Below are 23,764 nucleotides of genomic sequence, written 5' to 3'. Positions count from 1 at the left end.
CTAATCAGAAACAATTACATCAAGTCAGGCTGGCAGTCCCTCAGCTACAAAACTGCTGGAGGACAGCAAGAGACAAGTTTTGCTCTTGTCCCTCAAAGCAAGGCTCACTCTGTCTCGTTGTGCACAGTTAAGTCAATGGGAAAACAAGTCCAACCATAACAGGATTCCCCACTCTCCTCATTACACTATTCCTGCCCTTCTGGAAGCTGTGGACACCACAGGACTGTGTTTTTGTTTACACCATGAGCACCACGTTATGCATGCAGGCAACTTTAAACTGCATCCTGTGTTTCCATGGCAATGGGAGGGGCTGCATCAGCAATCCCCTGGATTTAATTTGGGCCATCCTCACTTGGGCTTCAGCTGCACAGCAATCCTTGCAGGGAACAGCAAACCAGTGATGTCACCAGTAACCATGGTGCCCACAGCTGAGTCTCCCCAGTGCCCTTTGTGCTCTAACATGCATCCTTCATGCGTGACAATTGCTTTAATCCAATTAATGCTGTTAAAAAAAAAAAAAAACCACCACAACAAAAAACCATGTAGGGCCATGTCAATACTTACTTCGGGAAGGAAGGTTAGTTTGAGTCAACAAGATAACGATCAGAACATGAGGCTTTACAATAGCACTTTGAGCCTCATCGCTCCAAACACACAGGAATGACCTGAAACCCAGGGGAGAGGGGAAAGAAATCTGTTCCTCATCAACGGCTTCATTAATGAAGGCAAAAGAGCAGCTGTTTTAAACATCCCCCTTCTAGGTTTGCTCAATGGCTGGGCAATATGCAGTGCTTTGTTCCAGCCAGGCACTGCACTGTCCCCAAACACTGATGCCTCAACAGCTGAACATGACTTCTGATAGTAACCATAAAGTAGTTACCATCTACCTTTCCCAATCCAGCACTAATCAGCTGCAACTTCCAGGACCTTTTGGGTCCTTCCCAGCTCTGCAGAGAGATGCCACCTGATCACTCCTGCTCTGGCAGGGATTTTATGGGGGGAATCTTCCCTCAAGTTTACTAAGCAAGAATTGGGACTACCACACAGGCCTGTAACCACTCTCTACGCTGCTTCCAAGGAGACGTCAAGCACACAAGGAGATGTCACCCAAGAAGGGTCTTCGTGTGAGGGAGAGGCACATGGAGAGCTGCACCAGCCAAGCTGGGCGTGCAGGAGGCCCTGAGGAAGGGACCACTCTCACCCAGGCACACACACATTACCTGTGCTGCATCTGCAGCACCAGCACTCCTGGATGCTTCTCTTGTAATGGAACACATTTTTTATTTTTTTAAAAAGCCCTAAAAGCTGAAGGCAGCCTGGGCTGTCAGTGTCATGTCCCACGAGGCAGAGCAGAAACACGAGCAACATCACTTTGTACAAGCGTTGTAGGCACTGCATTATTTAGAATCAGGGCTAGATATTAATGAAGCTGCTTGTACAAAACCAGGATATTTTGGGGACAATCAATTGTGCAGGGTTATAAAAAATTTACAGCATTAAGAGAACCTTTCTCATGGCCACTCATTAATCACTTTGCCTTACAAAGATGCCCAGTCATACTCCTTTAGAGCCAGGGCTGGATGTGCCAGAGGCACATGAATTAGGGATCACTTTATTATGGAGATACCTCAAACTTGTTTACCCCACATGCCCCATCTTTCAAAATGTCTACTGCACTTCCAGCTCAGTATTTCATCTACTCTAAGTATTTCCTTGCGCATCTTTAAACTGATTTTTCACTGCATTAACTATTCCACAGACACTGTCTGTAAGAATTACTGTTCCTGGTTTAAAGGGAGGCAAAGCAAGTTGTCCATTACTATACTGTGAGTCAGAGACAAGATTTCAACTTGGGATGCTCTGGATCAATTCTAATCCTCTGACTACATCCCTTATACTTTAGGAACCCAATGCAGTTGTTTACTAACAATGGGCTGTGTGCTAAAATACTGCAGGACTGGCTTAAAGAAATCCCCAGAGTCTTCCTGATACTTAATTCATTACTTGGCTTCAGGTATTTGAAAAAATGAGAACCTAATCCCGGTCAACATTTTAGTCCTTCTTTCATAAGAATATAAAAATACAGAAGGAAAATGATTTTTGACAGTCAGCAAGCTCAGTAGGATTGGCAGTGCTGCATCCTACATTAAAATCAGTGCAAATCTGAAGTTTAAAATTGTCTGTGTTATAACATTATCTCAGCTTCATTCACCTTTGTTAAGAGAAAAAGAGCACATGTGAGCTGTCAAGGCAACAAGTTCACTACCATAAAATCAATCTTTTTTGGAATATCGTATGGAAACACACAATATAAGACAAAACAAGAAAAAGTAGATGTAAAGGTGTTTGCTCCTTCTGTATGTTTTCCCAAAGTGATAAGCTGTATGGGTGTCACTGTCACCTGTGCAAATGAGACCCCAGGTCTGCTCCCACCAAACCTAACTGTACCACCCACCCTTGTCCTCAAAACTAAACATCTGCAAGTGCCTTACTTTCCTCCTCCAGAAGGATGAAAATCCTCATGATCACAAAGAAAAGGTTATGAAAACCAGAGGAAGAAGAGAGAATACAGGAGCCACAGGTTTTAAGGCTGCAGCACAGCAATCAGGGGAAAAGCTTCAAACCGGGTTTTGCTTTTAGACTTGTGAGCCTTCCAGGGTCTCTGGAGCCATCAGCAGCATCACCTGCTTTAAAATTGAAGCATGAATGTCTGTCTGTGCAGATGGCCAAGGCATCTGCATGCAGAACAAAAATAATCAGCCATCCAGTTCTTCAGTGTCCAGCAATGAAGGGTTAGTTTGCCTTCCCCTACTCAATGAGTCCTTCACCATCTGCTGAGCCTGCTGGCAACTGCCAAGTGGAGCTGAGGGTTTAAGGGACACGACTTGTGCACCTGGGTATCACGACAGGGCCTCAAGAATTACCACCACCACCAAGTAGAGTTTTAAGTCTGTTCTCCAAGATGCTTCCTGAGAGCTACATGGAAATGAAGGGGAAAATAGGACAGTCCAGGTGCCTGGAAACTGAGACGATGGACAAACCATGATCCTCCAGAAAGGAGGAAAGTGACTCAGAATACTCCATCAGCAGTCAGAACAGGAGAGTACAGCACACTGCAGATGTTTGGAACACACTTTGATTTTTCAGGGAAGGCAATAAATGCAAAGCCCTGCAGGACTGTAGAGGAGAGGCTCATGTTAAAACATGAGGGAAGCCCTCAATTCCCTGGATCCTGCCTGAGTTCAGCAGGCAGTGTTGAGCAGATGGGTTATCATCCAGGAGGTGCCTCAAACAGGGCCAGAGGCCTTTCCCAGTCATGGACCCTCAAAGTGATGAACGACGAAGTATTAACGCTACTAACTGGGAAGGATGATGCTGCACCTTAAAATAAGTCCCATCCTCAAAAGGTAATCACTAGGTCCAGCAGAAGAATATTTTTAAAGCAACTATTTTTGGAGGAAGGTCACAAATACCCAGAGAAATCTGTGTGGACAAAATGAGGACCAGAGTTATTTACAACAGACAAGAAAGCTGAGCACACTGATATAAAAATAAGTTTTAATAACAAGAGGAATTCTCTTGTCTTATGAAAGGGTCAGAAGGGCAGCAGTCTCTCGGAATCTCATGGCATATGGAAGCACTGTAATGAACATTATTAAGATGATAAAAGGACTGACCTTTGGCTAATAACATCCTGACAAATGCATTCAGGGCTCGTATTCCAAGCTTTTATGAAACAGAGACTTTACGCTAATGTGTGCATAGTTTCTGGGGTGAGGAGGAGGTGTACAGAAAGGAAGGCTCCCTGAACATGCAAGGAAAGGATGCCAGTGTTCCAGGAAAGGATTGCTGTTGAGACAAAAATATGCAGGACTCAGGAGGGGAAGAATTAAGAGACCCTTTAATAACATCTCTCTAATGTGTAACACAGATCCCTTTGTGCCCAACAGGATTCACCTCGCAGAGACTGAAATAGCACACACGCACTGGATGTGATGTGCAGGCTCTGAGAAGACATCCAGGACAGAGTCCTTGGCTCAAAACTTCTGCAGGAAAAAACAAGTTCCTACAGATGGTTACAGTTGTTCCCCCCATAAACAGTTTGTGCTTCATGGAACTCATTCCAGTGCTCATCTCCAGTTCCTCTCTGCTTACTTTAGGGCAGGAGCCTGCAGCTTCCCCAGATCAAACCACAGCTCTCCCACTTCCATGGACAGCTATCGAGTTCATTGAGAAATCTCTCACCCTTGGAAGCAGGGCTGGCTTTTAAATGTGCACACAGATTTCAGGAAAACGTTACATGAATAGAGGTACAAAGAATGATTTCACTGTTTTGAAATATTTTGCCTGTTTTATGCACCAGAACAAAACCAGGTCACAGCAGGAAGGAAGATCACTGCTTCTCAGCTCAGATATAAAAATGAGCATGTTTTAATTTGGATGTCAAAAGAGACAAAAACTCAGCAATGATGCAAAAAGGCCTTGTGCTTTTGGAAAAGCTAAACCCAACTTCCCTGGAGCAAGCGCTCCCAACCTGGAGAGGCTGACAACGCTGTGTGAGAGGTTTCCCATGGAAGGATATTGAAAGTCTGAAATTTAATAGAGAAAAACAATTCAGTTCAGATCTGCTAGGCTTCAAGCAAGTCGAGGGTACATTAAGTCCTTGCTGTAATGTAAAATTAACTTATTTAGGGAAGAATTTAAGTGCTACTTAAAGTACTGAAACCACTGACTGTAGATAATATTTCAGAAGCCAGCAGAAAGCAACTTAGGAGACTTTTTGCTCTCTCACCTCAAATTCAAAAAAAAAAAATTAAAAAGCAAAGCAGCAGGCCACGCATCTCAGTTTTCACAGCTTTATACACCAGCCTGGAGAACTTGTAGTTATAAGAGGAATTACAGAGCAACACGGGCATGCACACAATGATTTATTGCACATCTCACCTGCCCAGTGGCGCAGAGAACCAAGAGAGATGTGGATTATATACTGCACAATTTTAATTCTCCCATCCAGTAAACACAGCAAATATGAGAACAGCCTGTTCCCATTTAATGGAAGGATCCTTTGCTACTTGGGCATGATGCTGCTTACATCAAATCTGGTGGAAATTTTTGTTAAGACTTCTAAGAAGAAGGGGTTGTTTTCTCATGAAAACAGATGATTGACCCTTCCACTGCAAAGCAAAAAATCTGCATGAAAAAGCCTTTGAAAAGTGATGACAGTACTACAGCTTGAGCCTGAACATCCCTCTCCACATGGCTTTGAAGCACCACTTCTACCACAAGGGCTCAGGGGAGAAGGGCCTTTTGGAAAACTTCCATTTGGACAATGCTGAAGTCTAGGAAAATTTATACCCAGGCAAAAAAATAGGCAGCTTTGTACCAACTGGTTTGGAATTTAACAGGAATTTTCACTCATGAGCTTGAAGGTAAACGAGTGATCAACTTCAAACATGTGCTTGAGGCTCCCTAAAACCCTTGAGGAACGATCATGACATCTCCTTTTCCACTGCTGGAGAAGTGCTTCTCACAGGACTTGGCTGCCTGGTGCCTCCAGCAATAACACCACCATTCTGTACATGACAAATGTCTTAGAAATTAACCTTTTGCTTTTAAAAATCGCTTCTCTTCCCAGGAACTACTTCAAAACATTCTGTTCTATATTTCAGCCACAAATTTCTCAGAAATGCCTCTTCACTGCTGCTTTGCACAGATATCTCAGCTTGTACCCATAAGGGGGCTCAACACACAGAACTTACTTTTCCTGTGGCCTCTTCAGGCGTTTCAGAGGAAAAATAAAAGGACAGACATGAAGCACTTTCTCATTCTCTGAAAAGGATGGAAGTCACGCTCCCCACTGCTCCTTCCCCAGTGCCTGTCTCAAAGACAAAACCTCCACTTTTAAGTCAAACTGAAGAAAAAGAACATTTGATATCCTGGTCTAGGAAAAGCTCACATTGAAGCCAGCAGGAATCTTTCCACCAACTTCAGGAACAATTGAAGCAAATCGCTACCAAACTATGAACTCTACCCTAAGTGGTCTTTCTTGTTTTGTTATTGTTTTTTGTTATTTTCAAACTTGAGCTGAAACTAGTATTCTCAAGGAAAAGCACAGCTAACTTTTCCTCTTGCACTACTTGTACAAGTAACACAGCGAAGTCCCTTGCTTGTCATGCACTCCTCCAGCTCCCCCAGACCTTGGGCTCCATGCAGCATTTCCAGCTTAGCCCCCTGCTCCAGGAGGGTGGAGGGAGATCAGAAACCTGACTTGACACCTGATCTGAGAGGAAACCTTACTCTGCTGCCTGTCAATGCAGTAGAAAATTAAAGCAGGGCTGGATGGCAATTTGGAGATGTAATTTCTCAAGCAGTTTCCTGTGCTGGTGAACTTCCCCTCGCATGAAACCCTAATAGCTTCTCAGGTCCTTTTGATGTTAAGATACAGCCAAAATCCCTGTCAAGTAACAAAGCAGAACCCAGTGTTCTGCATTAAGGAAATAAAAATCAGCAATTTAACTTCTGAGATCAAAAAGCAAATCCTCCTCCCTGACCAAGTCCTCCAGAATTCCCAGAGGCCCCACAGACACTCCTCCATTAAGGATTCATCCTCTGTTGAATCAGGTGGGCTCCTCCTTCCTAATCAGATCACTCTCCCCTATGCTCTGCTGCTCACTGACAAGCTCTGCACAGATAATACTCTGCTGCCATCCACCAGCTCTTCATGCAAAGCAGCTGAGACAAATTAGGAAGACAAAGTTGTTAACAATATAATTGTACCAATATTCAAAGCAGCTACAGCATCAGTAAAAGGTATAGAAAAATGAAGGCACCTAAGAAAAATGTTTACCTGTTTATGCCAAGATTTAGGTTAAACACACATTTGTGTCAGAAAAAGGAATTTGAGCGTTATTACTGGAAAATACAAACCATCCATTCTATTAACAGTCAAGCCCAAGTGCACGAGTCCTTAAGGAACACGGCTGGGTGGTCAGGCAAGAAATGGGGGAGTTGTCCTTTTGCTTTGGGGGGTTTGCTTTTTCCCCTTAATTTACTCTGGGTTTTAAGCCAAAGCAGGTTTTTCTAGCATCGCTTCATCCTGCTTCAGAAAGCAAAGTTCTCCTGCAAGCTCAGTATGAGATGTGTGTTTTGCTGGATGAGCAAAATTACATTTTATTTAAAGCATGGGACAATGAAATAACACTTCAGATTCATTTCCTTTTATAACTGCTCCTGGTTGAATTTCAAACACTGGGAGAATATGGGCACAGGGGATTTCAGTTACAAAACCCCAACATTTTAATTAACTGCTTTACTGCAGACAGGGAATTCCACAAAAATTCCCATCAGTATTCAGAAGCCTATTAAAAATAATCTACATTTTATGCCTAAACTGATTAGTATCTGTTCCACCAGATATATTACATTTAATTTTTTCCCTCCCTTAATTCCAAGTTACACCTTTGGTTTACCCTCTCTAATTTATATTCAACTGTTGCTTCCCAAGAAAAGAACAGAATTTAGTTTGCAACTGGAACTGGCATGACCAGCAACCACAGCCCACCTGGGAAGCAGTGGCTGTTTATGCCCTACAGCTTGATCCCTTCCAGTAGGTACCCACACAGGTGGGCTGAGTGTTTCCACAGGAATAAGTTGCTGTTTCCCCAGGTAGGTCAAACAGAGGTTCTCCAATTTAAGGAGAAGAGGAAGCAGGTCAGAAATTGAAATCTGTGTTACTTTCCCTGCTTCTCCTTTATAAGCAAACAGCAAAACCCAAATTTAAAACACCCAATCCTGCAGCAATTCTCCCCCACCCCACCCAGAGCCCCCCAGGGCCCTGCAGGGACCAGAATGTTCCTGACCTGTATCATGTAGAGCTGGGCGATGCGATATTCTTCCACGCTCATTGGAAGAGGAATACGATATTCCTTTATGAGCATTTTGGATACAAAAATCTCTTCTCTGCTCAAAAACACAATCCAAAAGCTTTTAGTAAAGGCTCCTTAAATAATGGCAAGGAAATGCATCGAGGATCCCTGAAACAGAGAGAAAGGGAGGGAGGGGGAAAAGAGAGAAGTGGTTATTTTCCATTCTTATGGCAGAACATCCTATTTAGAAAAAATAAAAAAAACCAACAGACAAACATTAATTTTTGTAATAGCTATAAGCCTAATAGCAGAGAGAAGAATCCCTGGAGTGCTACCAGACCTTTGGTATCAAACTGAACAGAATCCTTCCCAAGAATTTTGAGTTGCTTCAGGGGATGCCATCAAAGCTTTTACCCTCGTGACCTTTGCCACTGTATCAATCAGACTTTCATATGCAACAGCATCTCCACGGAAGGGATGTGACAAAAGCTCCAAATGAATAGGCCCAAATGAATCTGCTGCTGCCCACAATAAAGTCTCTCTCCAGTGTCAGCAACACACCAGAGATGCATCCACTCAAAGGCATCAGGTTTTATCCTCTCAAAAGCATTTAGCAACAAGAAAAGGCAATAATTAGACTTCCTCAGCCCTCAGTAACAACATGATGAAGAAAGATCTTTGGATTCTAAGAATAAAGACAGTACAAACGTACTTTTCTTCCCTGCTTTATTCTGAATTATTTTCTTGGTAGGACCCCTTCTCTTGCACCTCCAAAGCAGTCTGGCAAGATCCTCCTGTCACTTCTGTCAATGTCAGGCTCATTTTTACACTCCCACTGTATGAGAATACAGTCAAAGATCAAACTGCAACAGAGAAAAATCCCATCCTACCCCACCTCAAGGCACTGTAACAGAATTACTGGTTAAGAATTCAGGGAATATAGCATTTGCTACACCACAGGTCAAAGCAGGAACTCTTCAAATATCTTTAATAACCTCTATGGACTGTGGATAAAGACAATAACTTTATGTAAGGAAGGGGGAAATAAAAGGATGAATGGTGATGAAAAGAGGACACAAGAAGCAAAGTCTGTTATCAGCCCAAGTCAGCTGTGGCAGGATCTGGTGACGGCTCTCACAGCACACAAACCATTCACTTGGTTCCTTCTTGTCACCAAAATCCACCTTTCCTGCTGTGCCTGCTTATTGGATGTCTTCAGAGAGAGCTGCTGGAGCCAAACCAGCCCCAAACCCTGTGACTGGTGAAAACAACCAACAGAATAAACCCAACCAATTTATCTTGTGGATTAAACCATGATGCGGGAACCAGGAAACCGCACCACTATCAACAGCCCTTAGTGCCAGTTGGTGTTTGCACAACACTTCACCAAACTTTTACAAGGTTTAGAGAGGTTCAAACACATGCCCATGGTCACAGAGCAACCAGGGACAACATTCAGTATTTATAGCCCAGGTTTACTGTGACATCTCTGCCAGAGCTGCCCCAGTGCCGAGCATACACGGGGACACTGCCCAGGGGACACTGCCCAGGGGACACGGCCCAGGGCTCACTGGCCCAGGCACACCCAGCCCCGTGCCATGGTGCCCCCAGCTCGCCTCCCTGTGACTGCCACATTTCTAATCCAGCACTAAAGCAAATCCACCCCGGACCGACTCTTCTGGAATAGTGATCTGTCTGGTGCTGCATCATCTAAACAATTTATTTCCAAATTCAATTCTCTGCCGCATTTTATTGCTGTCAGAGCAATCTGTGTGCGTGGAGGGGAGGATAAAAAAGTCTCAACTATGGCAAAGCCTACAGAGAATAATTCTGGGAAAACTCTGCTTCCCTACACTGCCAAGCTATGCACAGAAGTGTGTGCATCCACACGCACGTGCATGATTTCCTCCATCAAACTAATCCTCCAGAACAGGTGGAGATAATCTCATTAAGTGGTTTTTAATTAGTGTCATGGCAAAGAACAACAGTTACCACCACAGGATGGATCTCAAGCACCAGATTTGCAATGGTGCAGCTCCAGGATCTCAACTCTTGGAGCTAATGGCAGTGGGAGCTACACGTCTTGAGCAGTTTGTTGTGCTTTAGAGATCTTTGAAAATTAGATTTAAAAGCTTCTCCCCCTGTTCCCCAAATGCTCTGAAAGTGGTTCTGCTCCATCATAAGGACATCAGTCATGTCTGCACTTGCTGCTTGCTAAAACCAGGGTATTTCTATCGACTGGAAGAGATGAATAAAACAAAAAATAAAACCTAAAAAGCAGTAAAATGGCAAGAAACAAGTACCAACATGGAAAAAATGTGTTTTATAATGAAGTGCCAGTCAGGTAATAATTCAGATGGCTGAGACACAAGAGGGTTTATTTTATTACAGACTAAAAACCCCAACATTTTGGCCCCAAGCAGGTGCAGCAGCAGCCTTGGCATGAGAAGCCTGTCTGGTCACAGCACTGGCTCCTGCTCCAGCTTCCTGCTCAGCTTTTATGGGAGCTGAGGGTTCAGTGGGAAGTTCCCCATCAGATTTCTCCTTCCCTGTGGCCAATGATTAAAAAGCAGTGTTTGGGCTCAGTCTGCAGGTCTGCAGGCTGCAGCAGATCCTGCTTATGTACCCACTGGAAACCTCCTCCAGCAGCGACCCACTCCAGCTACTGCTGCTAGCCCCCAAAAGCTGGGTAGAAAACAACCCCAGAAACACACTGGGCAACACCAAGGAGCAAATCCCAACCTCATACCAAGGGAAAAGCACCTGGGATCAGCAGCCTGACACTGAAGGAGGCACAAAGAGAACAAACCTGACTTGTTTGCCTGGTTTTTAGCTTGACTGGCCAAAAAAAAAAAAAAAAAAAAAGAAAATCGAGGTAAGTTTGCAGTTTGGGTTGTCTTTGAGTTGAAAATAACCTGTTCCAAGCCTTCCAAGAGCCATGGAGCCCAGGTATTAAACCACAAAATACAAACATAGGATTTCACCAAATTCAAATCCGGGGGAACACCATTCCAGGTGGAACAGAGGTGACAAAATGGCTCTTTCAGACAACTCACTGAGAAGAGCGGCCTCCTTCCAAAATCTTGGGATTTTATAGAGAATTAAAGCTCATCAAGACCCCTCATTGTATTGTCCAAACCAAACACAGAAGTTCGTCTGCAGAAATGATGGGAGAGAAGGAAAAAGCACTTCTGGAAGCAGGGGAGCCACCACACAGCTCTGGAAAACGGGTGTCAAAACCCCAGCTGCATCCATGGCACTTGTCTGCACCCAGCCCATTGCTACAGCCAGAGGTGTTTGAGATGCTCCACGTGCCGGGATTAGCAAACAGCCAGGGTTTCACCACTGGATTTCAGCGGCACCAAGCTGGACTTCCTCTGGATTTGCCAAACCCCTGTGGCTGCACAAGTGGAAGATCCAGAGGCTGTTTGCAGACCTCAGCCTGCAGCCAGCTTCCCAGCAAGAGGAAAACAGCGGTGACGCAGGACATTTCCAGACTCGCTGCTATTCCTGCTATAGCCAAGTGGCACATTTGTACAGCCCGTTATTCAATTTATACCCAGAGCTGTAGTAACTGTGCAAGCCAGGCGCATAATTTTATACCTCAATTATTTTAAAATCAGGTTCTCAAAGCATCATAATTATGCTGCAGAGTCAATATCCTGCTGCGATGAGTCAGGTCCACCTCTGAGCCATTGCTCCAGGCTGTCTGAAGGCTCACGCACAGCCTGCTGCATTTACTTCCAATTTTAACAGTCTCCCTCACAACAACAAACTCCCTAAAAAAAGTGCCCGTGCTTTAAAATCAGGGGAGGATTATCTGGATCTGCAGAAGCTGAACAGACCAAGAGACCCAGCAGAACCTCTTGTTTAACCCATGAACTTGGTGTTCGCTTTGGGAAGTCAGGGCAACCTCCCTGGTACTAAAGGAGGTAGCAAAGGACTGATAACAACTGACAGCTCGTAATTAAGGAGTAAGAATCAGGGTGTGACGGGGTGGTTCAACTGTGCTTCTGGAGTGCTGGAGGTGAAATCCCAGCCAGGGTTCCCAGGCTGGCCCTGAGGGGATGGAAACTGAGTGTGGCAGCAGAAATCCCGGCTCTTCTGCGGGTTCAGGACAGGAGAACCACTCACACCGTGGGTTCAGGCTACAAAAGGGCTGTTATGACTCTGTTCCCAGCTGTCACCTTAATGACTAATTTTTGACCAGCTCACATTTTCCGTGCTCAGGCTGCTGAGCAGAGGCTTTTCAGGGCTGCAGTGAGCAACAAATGCCCCAGCAGGAGGAACCCACCTCGGGCCATGGTTGCTGCATCCCTTTTTCAACAGAGAAAAAATGGCCCCAGACACAGAGAGCAACTATAATGAGCTTCACACAGGAGGTTCATTTTATGCTTTTATAAAGTTAAAAGGAAAGCCCATCACGGAGACTCACACAGCAGCCGGTGGCAGAGGCAGGTCCCAGCCCCAGGTCTCAGGTTCTGATCAACCACTGCCTGCTCAGGGCTGTGGTGTCTGTAGAAGCTGAGAAAAGTCTCCTTTATGAAAGAGCACACTTGCGAGCTAAGGATTGGTATCTTTGACTCAGCTATTGAACAATTTTCCTTGTAATATTTTTACATCATCAAGAAATTAAAGATAATTAAGAGAAACAACCATAAGAAAACCAAGCCAAACCCGTAATGGCAAAAGGATGAGTGAAGGCATTACCTGGAGACCTCACCTACCTCCCTAAAGACCTTCCTTAGGTTCTCTACATCGCCTTTATTCCCCAAGAAGATGCTTCCTTGAAGGAAGTGATATCAAAGAGATGTTAGCATTGATCCCAAGTGTATCCAACACTTGGACTTCGGGAAGCAACGCCAGGCTTAGCAGCCTGGCCACCTTCCCTCTCCCGCAGAGTTCCCTGGAGGAGGACACAGTGCTCTCCCACGACTGGAAGCGCTGCATACTTACTGTGCTTGGATTTATTTATGCCTTCAGAAGCAGCAGCATAAATGGGAAACAGATTCCCAAGGCCTAAGTCAGCAGTTTTCAAAGGCAGCCTCGGTGCTCACACCTTGATTAATGCAGCAGTTTCCCTCCTGGCCCAGAGCAGTCTTGCTCAGCTTTATCTCTCCAGAGTGACACTGCTGCAAAGACCATTCCCCGTCACTCTGATCCTGGTTGTCCACGGTGTCCCTGCCTCTCAGGAGCTTTCCAGGAGCATCTACAGAGCTTGGCTGTCAAACCTTGCTCAGCCCAACCCTCTCCAGAGGCTGTGGCACACTCAGCCTGAGATCCATCACAGGGACCGGCACGGCCTCACAATTGGCCTGCCCACATCCCGCTGCCAGCTCCATGGGAAGGACCACAAGACAGAGAGGAACTTCTTGGTTTGTGAGTGCTTAGCACACTCTAGGCTGGAGCCTAAGTGTCACTGTGAATCTCTCATGACTGACCACCACTCTGTAAAGGTCAGGGGAAAACACAGTTTATGAAGCTTTTCCAAGGAGATGAATAATGAGTGCTCATATTTTACCTTTCCCTTCTCTCCCCTCCTCTCCCAACCCCACCAAAGTGATCTCTCCAGTGGGACTGTTTCAAGCCATGTCTACACCAAAAGGTTAAAAAGCCTCAACATTTCTATTTAGTAGCTTTGTGGCCACAAACACTCATCACTACTCTCAAAACTGTCTCTCTCTCACACACATGCACTAAACTGAAGAGACAGAACAAGCTTTTTAAAATCAGCAGTTTTCAGTTTTCATAGTGTGGGCCGTACCTGCTCACTGACAGCTAAGCAGATTTAAAAATTCATCAGGCCTGGGGAGAAAAAAAAAATGGATCAAAAGTTAAAGCTCCTTAAAAGTGCACAGTTCACAGGCTCTCAGCTCCAAGGCCACTGTGTCAGTGCATGACTCTCAGTGCGGTCGTTCATCTTAATCGCCCATCTCATCTGTCACATCTTCACAGAGAAATATTACAGTGCAGATGTTTGCACATCCGAGTTTCATGACTGAGCTTAGATCCCATCTGACAGTGAACCAGCAGCTAATGAACAAGTGCCCACGTCGCAAAACTGCAGCAGTCCTTCCAGCGCTGGAGCAGCTGGAGCTCCCCATGCCTGCCCCTGGGGCTGGCCACTGCCTCCAACACAGCCAGGGGACAAGGAAGGGGGAAGAGAACAAGGAAAACACAAGCATTTGTGGAAATCAGCTTTTGCCAGGTGTAGGGCAAGCTCCAGAGCTCTCGAAGGCAGGCAGCACAGCAAGGGGCTGAGGACAAACACTGCTCGGTGAGACAGGGCGAACAAGTCACACTTACAGTACTTGATCTTTTTTCCATTATTAGATACAATTTGACGTCACTTATAGAATTTAAGAGCTCATTGTAAAGCAGACGTTTATTACAACTGAAGGATGGAAGCGGTCCAAATGCAATATAGCAACACTGGAGCTATTAAATCTTGTTATAGTTCACTGGGCAGCCAAATACTGGCTTGAAGCAACATGAGGAGAAAGGACAGGGGAAAGCAACACCACAGCAAAGCGTGCACAATACCCACCACCTCTTCTGCTTAAGCGTTCTAGGATATTGTGCTGGTTTTTTGTACTTTCCATTCCTATTACTCCTTTAACACCTGGGAGAGGAAAAACTAACTCCCTCCCTTCTGCTTTATAAATGATGCTGTGGTGCAAAGCCAGCCAGCCCTCCTCATGCACACACTGACTCCAAGGAGATCAGGTGAAGTCCATCAGCTGAACTTTGGTTGGAAAATTAACATTTCAAGTCCTGCCGTGCCTGGAGGTTATGCAATAACGAACTAATAAAGAAGCCATTAAAAGAACTAATAAGCACACTGGAGCCACAGACGAGTTCAGAGGGAAAGACAAACCAGCCTCTAATCCTTTTGCTGATACTGAGGATAAAGATGAATATCAAAAAGAACGCTGACATTAAAGGTTAAACGTTTCCAAGTGAAACTGCATGAGGAGAGCAGCCACAAACCCCAGCATCCTGTGGCCAGGCTGCAGAGCCTGGTGAGCTAAAGGAACTGGGCAGACCCTGCTTTTAATGGGGTTGCTCTTAGTCCAAGACTCAACATTATCCAGTGAAAACAGGCCAACATTATGCACACAAATACATCAAGATAGATATGTAATATATATTTTATATATAGACACACATATATATAGACATACATATATATACACACAGGGAAACAAAAATAAAAGCAGCACTGACAGTGTGGCAAGTACAGCGTGTTGGCTGAAAACAGACTGAAAATTGCTGGCAGCTCATTAAACCACTGTAAAGAAAAATCTATGGAATGCCACAGGCAAACAGCATGGACAGGATTTTTCTTTGGTTGGTGGCACATCCATTAGACTGAAGGGCCACTGCCAAGCAGAAGCCTGCACACTCTGGGCAGCAGTGGCAAGGAGATGGGAGGCAGGCCAAGTTAAAAAAAAAATAAATAAACATATCTAATTTCCCAGGTAGCCTCCCTGGGAGGTTATTGCATTTACACTTTCCAGCTCCAGGTGCTACAATCCCTCTTCCTGACAGAACTCAGAAAAGCGAGCACAACGGAGCTTGGTGCAGCTCCCACCAGCTGGTCAAGGCTCCACTTGTATTAAGAAGTAAAATCCCAATGACAAATCCATCCAGGCTCTTAATGTCCATGTCCACACCATCCCTGTTCCCTTTCTCTCCATCAGTAGCTGCACTGGAAATTACAGTTTTCTATTAAAACATCAAGAGCAGAAAGTCATGAAAACTCCCACTCCTTCATCTTACCAGTCGCTAAGCACGAAAATAAAAAATTGAGAGCAGAGAGGGTGAAGTCCAAAGCTCCATGTCTTTCCTGTAACTCTTGTTCATACCCCTCTGCATGGTATTTGCCAATAGCACAAGGCACTTGACAGCCACTCAGTCCCAAACCCATTACAGCCATATCCCACCTCTCCTGGATGGCAACCACAGCATTCATTCCCCATTTTATAGCTGATTCATGGGTCTTTATGCTCATCTTTTCCAACCTACAGCCCATTTTAGGCTATTTCTCAATGTTAATTTGAATTTTTATCTCCAAACACTTGCAGATCCACTAAACCTGCTTTTGAGACACAAAAATGCAATTTTGGGATTTGAGTCAACATCGGACAGAGCCTGGATTGCTTCCTTAGTAACTCCCTATTCAAACTGAAAAGGGTCATCAACAGCTCCTCCACTTTTTCAGTAGTTACAGTCCTGACGGAAATAACATTTTATTCCCTCGCTTATGCAAATACCATGTGGAACAAGAAATGAGCATTCAAAGCTGGTTTAAAAAGACTATTTCATGGAGGAAAACACGATACCGTTGCAAAGGCAGTGTTAGAGCACCGTCATACTTCACACTGGTTTCATTAGGCTGAGCCTTGCCTAAAGGCAAAATGGGGATAAAGAAAATAAGTCCCACTCCATCAGAAGAAACTTGTAATGACACCTAAAATTCCTACATGGGGAGCAAGACAGACACAGCAGTGAAGGCTGATGAATAATGGTGCAATTGAGGTAGAAAGTACAGGGCCATTTTGCACAAGAGCAGTAAATGTTTAATATCTCTGTTGCATCTTTCATCCATAACACCAACAGATTAACAAGGTTTCTGTGGCTGGGTAATTTCTTTGGAGTTTTGATCTTGGAAATAATTACACTAAATATTTCATAAGTGCCTTTGAAAGTCTTTTCTCTTTTTTTTTTTTTTAATAAAGAAAAAAGAATCACTCACTGCTCTCGGACTGCAGCAGGGTAATGAAAGTGCACAGCTAATCAATAACCACTTTCAGTTCATTATTCAGCACATTTTGGGCTGGTGTTATGTCTTCCCTTCTACCATTCCACATCCCACATATGGAGTGATGGTGCATTTTTAAACCATCACATCTTACTGCTTTTGCAAATCATCCTTAATGCTAACCACAACATGGAACACACAGCCTCTAAATACCACCCACACCATTTAGAGGGTTCCAGGGTGTTTCCAGCTGAGCAGTTTTGCCAGCTGAGGCAGAGAAGGCCGAAGTGCCAGAGCAGTTCCATTTCTCCTTTAGTCTGGGTAACAAATTGCTGGGCCATTTCTGTCCCCTGCCCTTTTCTGAGAAGTCTGAAGGAGGACGAAGCTTTGCCAGTCACTTGGACAGTCCCAGCTCGAGGGCTGTGGGACATGCGGCTCCAGGTTCCTCCCTGGGGGGCTGCCGATGGGACCAGACCCTCGGCTTTGCCCCAAATCCAGCTGCTGCACTGGGGCCACAGCTGCACCTCCCCAACACCCAGGACCTCTGCACACCCTTCCAAACCAGGATCCAATGGCCAGCTCAGGCAACAAGAGACCCCCAGGGATACTGCCAGGTGCTATCCACATCCCGAATTCTCACCTGCTCTGGGAAAACCCAACACACTCCTTCCCCATTCTGCCCATTCCATAAAAAATACAACCCAAAGGACACACTATGATCACTTAAAATATAGCTGAAACTACATATTAATAAATGATGAATTTGCCCAAGCCAAGGGCAGGAGTGGTACCTAAGGAGACAAATGCAGGTACTGGCAAGAGAAGAGGAAACAACATTCTCTGAGTCACACACCCAGAGCAGAGCCACAGGAGCAGGAGTGCCTGGCTGGGGCCCAGCCGTGATCCTTGCAGCAGCTCCCAGTGCTTGAGGGATGCATTAAAGCTCTGCCCTGGCCTCAGGGACAACCATCATTATCCCTCATTTGCAGGGAAATTGAGACATAGGGAGAAAAGTTATCTGGTCCAATATCCAAGAGAGAATCAGTGACAGAGCAGATTCAAGATTGGATCCAACTTTTGCCACAAAATAATTTTTTATAAATAGAGGAGGGAGTGGGGTAGCTCAAGCAAATTCAACTTCCCTGATAACCGGCACAAGTCCACTGGAAAAAAAAAGTGAAGAATTCTTTTTTCTTCTTACCAACTGCCTTTCAAGCTATCAGTAATTTCTGCAGAAAATAAAACGATTCTTGAAAATATCAAATTCCCCCAAGAGCCCAGAGGTCCTCAGCACACACCACACCCCACCTCCTGTCGCTCATAGAAAGGCCTTTTTCCTGCTGGAAAGTAGGTCCAGGTTTGGTTGATGCAGTAACTTGAATGAAGACTGGCAGAGCTGCCCAGGCAGCCTGTGACACTCAAACCAGCGTAGCCACAACCAAACACTCACCCTCCCTCTTCTAGAAGGGCTACAGACCTCCTATTACTTCAAATGGCAAGGAAATTTCTTCAAATGACAAGATCAAAAGATGCTCAAACTCTCACAACAGTATCCCCAAAACCCCATGCAAATAATCCTTGCTGGGGAAAATATTCTCAGATGTAATTAAGTTGTGCTCTGAACCCAATTTTTGCATTAATATCTTGGGCATCACAAACCAAACTCACTTTTCAGCTGTCAAATCCACAAGACAAAACTTTGAAGCAAATCCTTCAGCCTTTTGTTGTGACCCATTTTGCTGAACCCCTCCCACAGCTGTTCCCACTGCCACTGGTTTCAGAAAGCCAAGATCTGGCTTCACTCAGACTTCTCTCCAGGAAACAATTCTCTTTTCTACAGAAAATTTCTGGATGTATCAAAGCATTTAACAGCCATAGAGCACATATTGTGGTTTCAGCCCAACAAAGCAAGCAGAGAGCTTTCCCAAGGGCAGAATTCTCATGTTCCTTGAGGACTCCTGTGGAGTTCTGTGTGGTTTTATTCCTCAAACTAAATGGGATTTCAACCACCTCCACCAACTACAAATTCAGTTTCACAAGTCCATCAGGGTGTCCTGCAACAATGTGTCATACTGCACAGATGGATCAAAAGAAAGCAATTTAATGTACATTAAAACAAAAGTAACAAAATTTGTTTCTTGACCTCCAAGACCCATTCAAATAAACTTTTCCTTTTTTCCCCAACAAATATCCAAATTGTTTAGGGGGTGGCCTTTATAAGGGACACTTCTTTTTTGGGGTGTCCCTTATAAGAGAGCATTACAAAATTAAGTTCACTAAGGGTTCAGACACAACATTTTCCTTTTCATGAGATGCACCATAGGATGGAAACCTTGTTCCAGCCTGACAGCAGCTGAGGAAGCAAAGCACTGAGCAGAAAGTGTCCAGCCCCCTCGGTTCAGATTTCAGGGATGGCTCTGACTGAGCGGTGCAGTTCCCTGTCCTGGCTCTACAGCTCCTGCCGTGGTCTGGCCAGTTGTTTCACACCTTGGGAATTTCTCCATCCTGGCTGATCCAGCTCTGTCAGCTCTCGGATTGCAGGAGCACTGCACAGCCCCAGATGCCCTTTGCTAAAGGGCATTACAGCTGTATTTATATCTGACATAAATCTGCTTTGTAAACAGTGACCTGATTCAGGAGCTGGGCTTTCTTAGACAGCCACATCCAGAGCACACACGTGTGTCTGCTGGCCCTGAGGGATGCCCTGAGGAACACCCTCTCAGAAACCCCAGAACTGGCAGGTGGGAAGCCAAAACCACCCAAAGCTGGAGGGTTTGGCATATCCACGAAGTGTACCAGAGGAGCTAAAGGACTTCAACATTCCAGCTTGATCACAACATGGCATGAAGAAAAGGACAATTAATCTGTGCAATAAAAGCTACCTGCAGTCTACAAGGAGTGCAATATCTGAGGGACACTAAAGTTTGGACAGTTTAGTCTAAAATTCACTGCAAATGCTGGCTCCCAGTCAAAACAATCAGGAGCTGAACTGAAAATAATATCAAAGTTCTCAGTCCAGGCACCAGACCCTGTTTTCTCATCTCATTTCTATTCTTCTGTTTGCTGCCAATTCAAAGCTGTGACCAAAAAAATCAGCCCATTAGTCTTGTTCTCAGAAGTGTTAAGCTCTTATATATGAAGTTAGTGTTATCCACTGAGTCCATAAATTACAGCTAAAGTACATAAGGAAGCAGTCATGACATAACCCCAATTTAATCTGAACCAGGCCACCACAGTCAAAGAAGTGTTTTTCAAAATGTTAATTAATTTTTTAAAAGAATGGATTAAAGGGGGTTCTCAATTCAAAGAACACTTTAAGGAGACAAGCTAGAGAGGATTGTCCACTTTATTAATACAGCAATTTAACAGCTATTCAACATGTAATAACTTCTCATTAAAAGTCAACCCTCCCCCTTCTCCAGCAGATTAGCCACCCATTTGTCAGACACAATACAGCTTCATTAGCCTAAAAGTTCCATTTCTGCTCTTCCACAGATTTGCTTTTATTTTGCTTCTGTCAGTAAGCAAAAATCCTGAATGACAGCGAAGTCCAGAAATCAATAACACAAACAGTGCCTTGGTCTCTCACGGGTTCCAGAGGGTGTTTGGAAGCTGCATTCCCAGCAATGCCAGCAGTGACAGCACACACAGTCAACTCCTGCAAGAGCCAGGCTGCAAACCTTGGGATCAACCTAAACAACGCTGCCCAAACGCAGGGCAAGGCTCATCCATGAACTGTACCCTGTCTGGAGGAGCTCACAAATGATACCTTTTCCCACCAGCACCTCTCACAGCCTGCATGGAAATGGAGTGTGTCACTGAAAAGAGCATATACAATTCTACCAGAAGCTCCCCACTGCAACCTTGAGTTTTCAGGTTAAGCATTATCACGTGTAACACACAAGCAGACACCTTGTTCTGTGTGGGTGCCCTCAATCAATGCTGAGGCCCCACAGACCTGCCCAGGAGCTCCAGGTGGGAGCTGAGACAGGGACAGCAGGGACAAGTCCTGGGCCTGGGCACCAGCAGCGTGCAGTTCTCAACACCTCTGAGAAATGTACACCCAGGTGTCCTGGAGACACAGACAGGAGACACAGTAAAGGTCCTGTAAGGGTAGCCCTACGACTAAATAAATCAATAGGAAGAGCCCTGTGATTCCAGTGGGAAAGTCTGAGCAGCACAGCAGCAGCCCCGTGCTCCGTGTCAGCCTCGTTGCTGCAGCCACAGCTGGATTCTGCATGGATTTCACTGCAGGATCAAAGCTCTAGGAAGTCCTTATTAAAAGACAACAGAAACTGAAAGAGGTTACAGCTAAGGCTAGTACCACTCAAAAGTTAAAGCAAACAAAAACATTCCAGGCTAGGATTTATCTGCAAAGACCAGTCAAGCTACTCTTAAGACCATTAACAGCCACATGCCCAGGCTTCAATAAAAAGGGACACCTTTCCTCCAGCTCCTGCAATTTTAAGAAATTAATCCAGATATCAGTAGAACAGGAAGTTCGGGATATATACAGCATTAGTTTCCAAGAGAATATTTATCGTGTCACGTGAGACCAGCATTTTTAGCCAACTTGGGAGAAAATAGACAAGCTGCAAAGCTGCCCTAAAAATACCAGTCACGATAATTACAAGGAAGAAAAGCAAAGCGTAAGCAATGGAAGCACTAACAATCTATACTTCTAGTGACAACCTGCTAACAATTTTTTTTAATTACAGAGACCACTGCTAGAAGATTATCTCAGCTGCTCAGGTGTGCAATTTATGTTTTCAGTTTAAAAAAAAAGAAAAGGCATCAATAATTATGTAAATCCATGGCCTTATCCTCTCTGTTCTCTCACTAGAACACAAGCTTTTGCCAACAACCAGCTGCCCCTCCTTCCTCAGGAGAGCGCTATTCAGCTTCAGGATTTTTAATAAAATTGATAAAGATCAAAACAATCCAAGAGGTAGTAAAAGTTTAACAATTTATCGTAGGCTAGAGGTGGAGGGAAAAGAGCCTGGCTGACAGGAGCCACATGTGGGTGAGATGCCTCCCTGGCCACGTGCTGGTGACAGTGGCTCTTCCCAAGGCACAAACCAGCACCAGCTCCTGCAATGAGTAACTGCAGGGCTTGCAGGAGTCAACAGTTGTAACAGAAGATTTATTTTTGTCACTGAAATCAGTGAGGGTGACTCACAATAGGCTCAGGGAGCCTTGTTGATGAGTTTCATTTTATACAGTCACTTTTCACCCTTGATTCTCAAAAATACCCTGAGTGACAATAATGACAATAGAGTATAATAGTCCTAATTAGCTAATGGGAGAGAAAACTTCCAAGTTCCAAACTAACCAGATTTGCTACTTCTAAAAATGCAATGCACTTGATCCCTGTTGATCTCTGAAATTAGAAGAGAAAGAAGAATGGCCATTCTCTTCTGCACATTCAGCAACAACATCCCGACAGCTCCATCAGGAGGAAAGAACACAAGCAAGAGCTGTTCAGAGACCTGGCTTCAGGATGATTTACTGCTAAATACATTAGAAGCATCTACCACTGACAAAATAAATAGGTCTGACTGTATCAAAAACCAAGCAAATCATTGCCTTCTCAAGCACAGGTTTTTTCCCAGCAATGATAAAGAGGACCAAAGGACAATGGCAAGCTTTGAAAATGACTTGCCAACTAAGTGATGGCTCAATGATTACATTTTGGAATGTTTTCCTTGCATTTCACACCACTGAAGCCACTCTCAAAGCAACTGAAAGCACCAGTAACAAAGAGAAACCAATGTGAACCTTGCTCTGTTGACCTGACCAAAGGAAAGGGCTATGCAGGAGAGTGGACCTGGTAAGGTCAAATTTAGGACAACCACTAACTGTTCTTTAAAGCACCAAAGTTGGCCGGAATCTTTATTTAGGACTAAAGTCCAGGAGCTTTCCTCTGAATATGGGATCACATGGAAGCTATTTTATTTGTGGAGTTTATTTTGAGCTGAAAATATTTTCCAGTTCCATGCTGACAGACAGGATTGTAACTACGCTGTTTTACAGAATAATGGACAAGTTTCTAAAGCCTGTCATAGGGGAAAGTAGAGAGAGCATCATTTTTCTCTTTACAATATTTATTCCTGCAGAAGTTTACTCTTTCAAAATAAGGTCATGTGCTCCTTTAGCACAAAAGGACTGAGCAAAGCACAGCTATCTGTTCCATCTGTCATCCCAGGCAAGATGAGATGATCAGATTAGCCAAACAGTTACAAATTGCACACATCTGAAGGAGAAGGAGTAATTTTCTCATATTCCTCTCCCCGGCAATCACCTCCAGAATTTCCGAAACAGCAGTGTCAGCCTCCCTAACACTTCCCAGTCCTTAGCTCCTCCAGGATTCAGGGACAAATTCCTCTGGAAGCACCAGGTCAGCCTGTCACATTTATTGGAGAAAATGGTTTGCCAAGATGATGTGGTAAAAGCCTGCATTAATAGCTCCAGTTTTATCCACACCTCCAGCAAGGTTCAAGGTGTGACTGGCTACAAAAGCCCTCCTGGGAGAGGTTCCTCCAGTCCCTCCACCCAAACCAACATGCACTGGGTGCAGCACAAGGACAAAAGGGCTGGTTTACTGTGTTCCTGTTACATCTTTCACCCTGAGTGGCCCAACACCTCTTCCTTCAGAAATGCTGCCAGACCAAGGGCAAGGGGAGCACCCAGGAAGAAAGCTATGCAGCATAAGGAGGTTTTCAAAACAGAGAAAAACATCAGTGTGGTATTTGCACAGGCAACTCAAAAATCCCACCTGAGCCCCTTGTTTGGGTTTGGGGTGCCCTAGTACCGAAGCTTAAGTTATCACATTCTAAGAAGGGATGGGGATTAGTTAACTAAATTCCTTTATACCTTTGGAGTTCGGTTCTTACACTGAAAGACACTCACACAATCTGCACTGAACACTCTTTGGAAGAAGCTCCCTGAGCCGGTGCAGCAAAGGAGCACAAAGTTACCAGCAAGCACAACCCTCTTCCAGCTCTTCAACTTGCAGGTGATTGACAGGATTTCCAGATCAAAAGCCTTGTACCACACAGAACCATCCGCCAGGCAGTACCAGACTTTTTTCAGTGAACTGTAAATTGCTCATTTGCAGGAACACACGGTGCTTCAT

General features: G+C 44.6%; 1 protein-coding gene across 2 annotated transcripts in view; it reads right to left on the bottom strand.

The window, feature by feature from the left end:
* Window positions 1-23,764, bottom strand: part of LOC121672784 (membrane-associated phosphatidylinositol transfer protein 2-like) — a 91,800-nt gene that overhangs the window by 35,764 nt on the left and 32,272 nt on the right. For both annotated transcript variants that reach the window (XM_042045635.1, XM_042045634.1), the window contains exon 2: window positions 7,860-8,033. In XM_042045635.1, the coding sequence (XP_041901569.1) occupies window positions 7,860-7,937 (78 nt within the window). In that variant the 5' untranslated portion in view covers window positions 7,938-8,033. The remainder of the gene's footprint in view (window positions 1-7,859; window positions 8,034-23,764) is intronic.

This window comes from Corvus kubaryi, unplaced genomic scaffold (assembly GCF_017639235.1).
Source record: "Corvus kubaryi isolate FWS band 111438036 unplaced genomic scaffold, C.kubaryi_AGA036_p1.0 64961, whole genome shotgun sequence".
NCBI classification, from domain to species: Eukaryota; Metazoa; Chordata; class Aves; order Passeriformes; family Corvidae; genus Corvus; species Corvus kubaryi.
The sequence above is the reverse complement of the archived record's forward strand: the minus strand, read 5'-3'. Positions and strand labels throughout refer to the sequence as shown.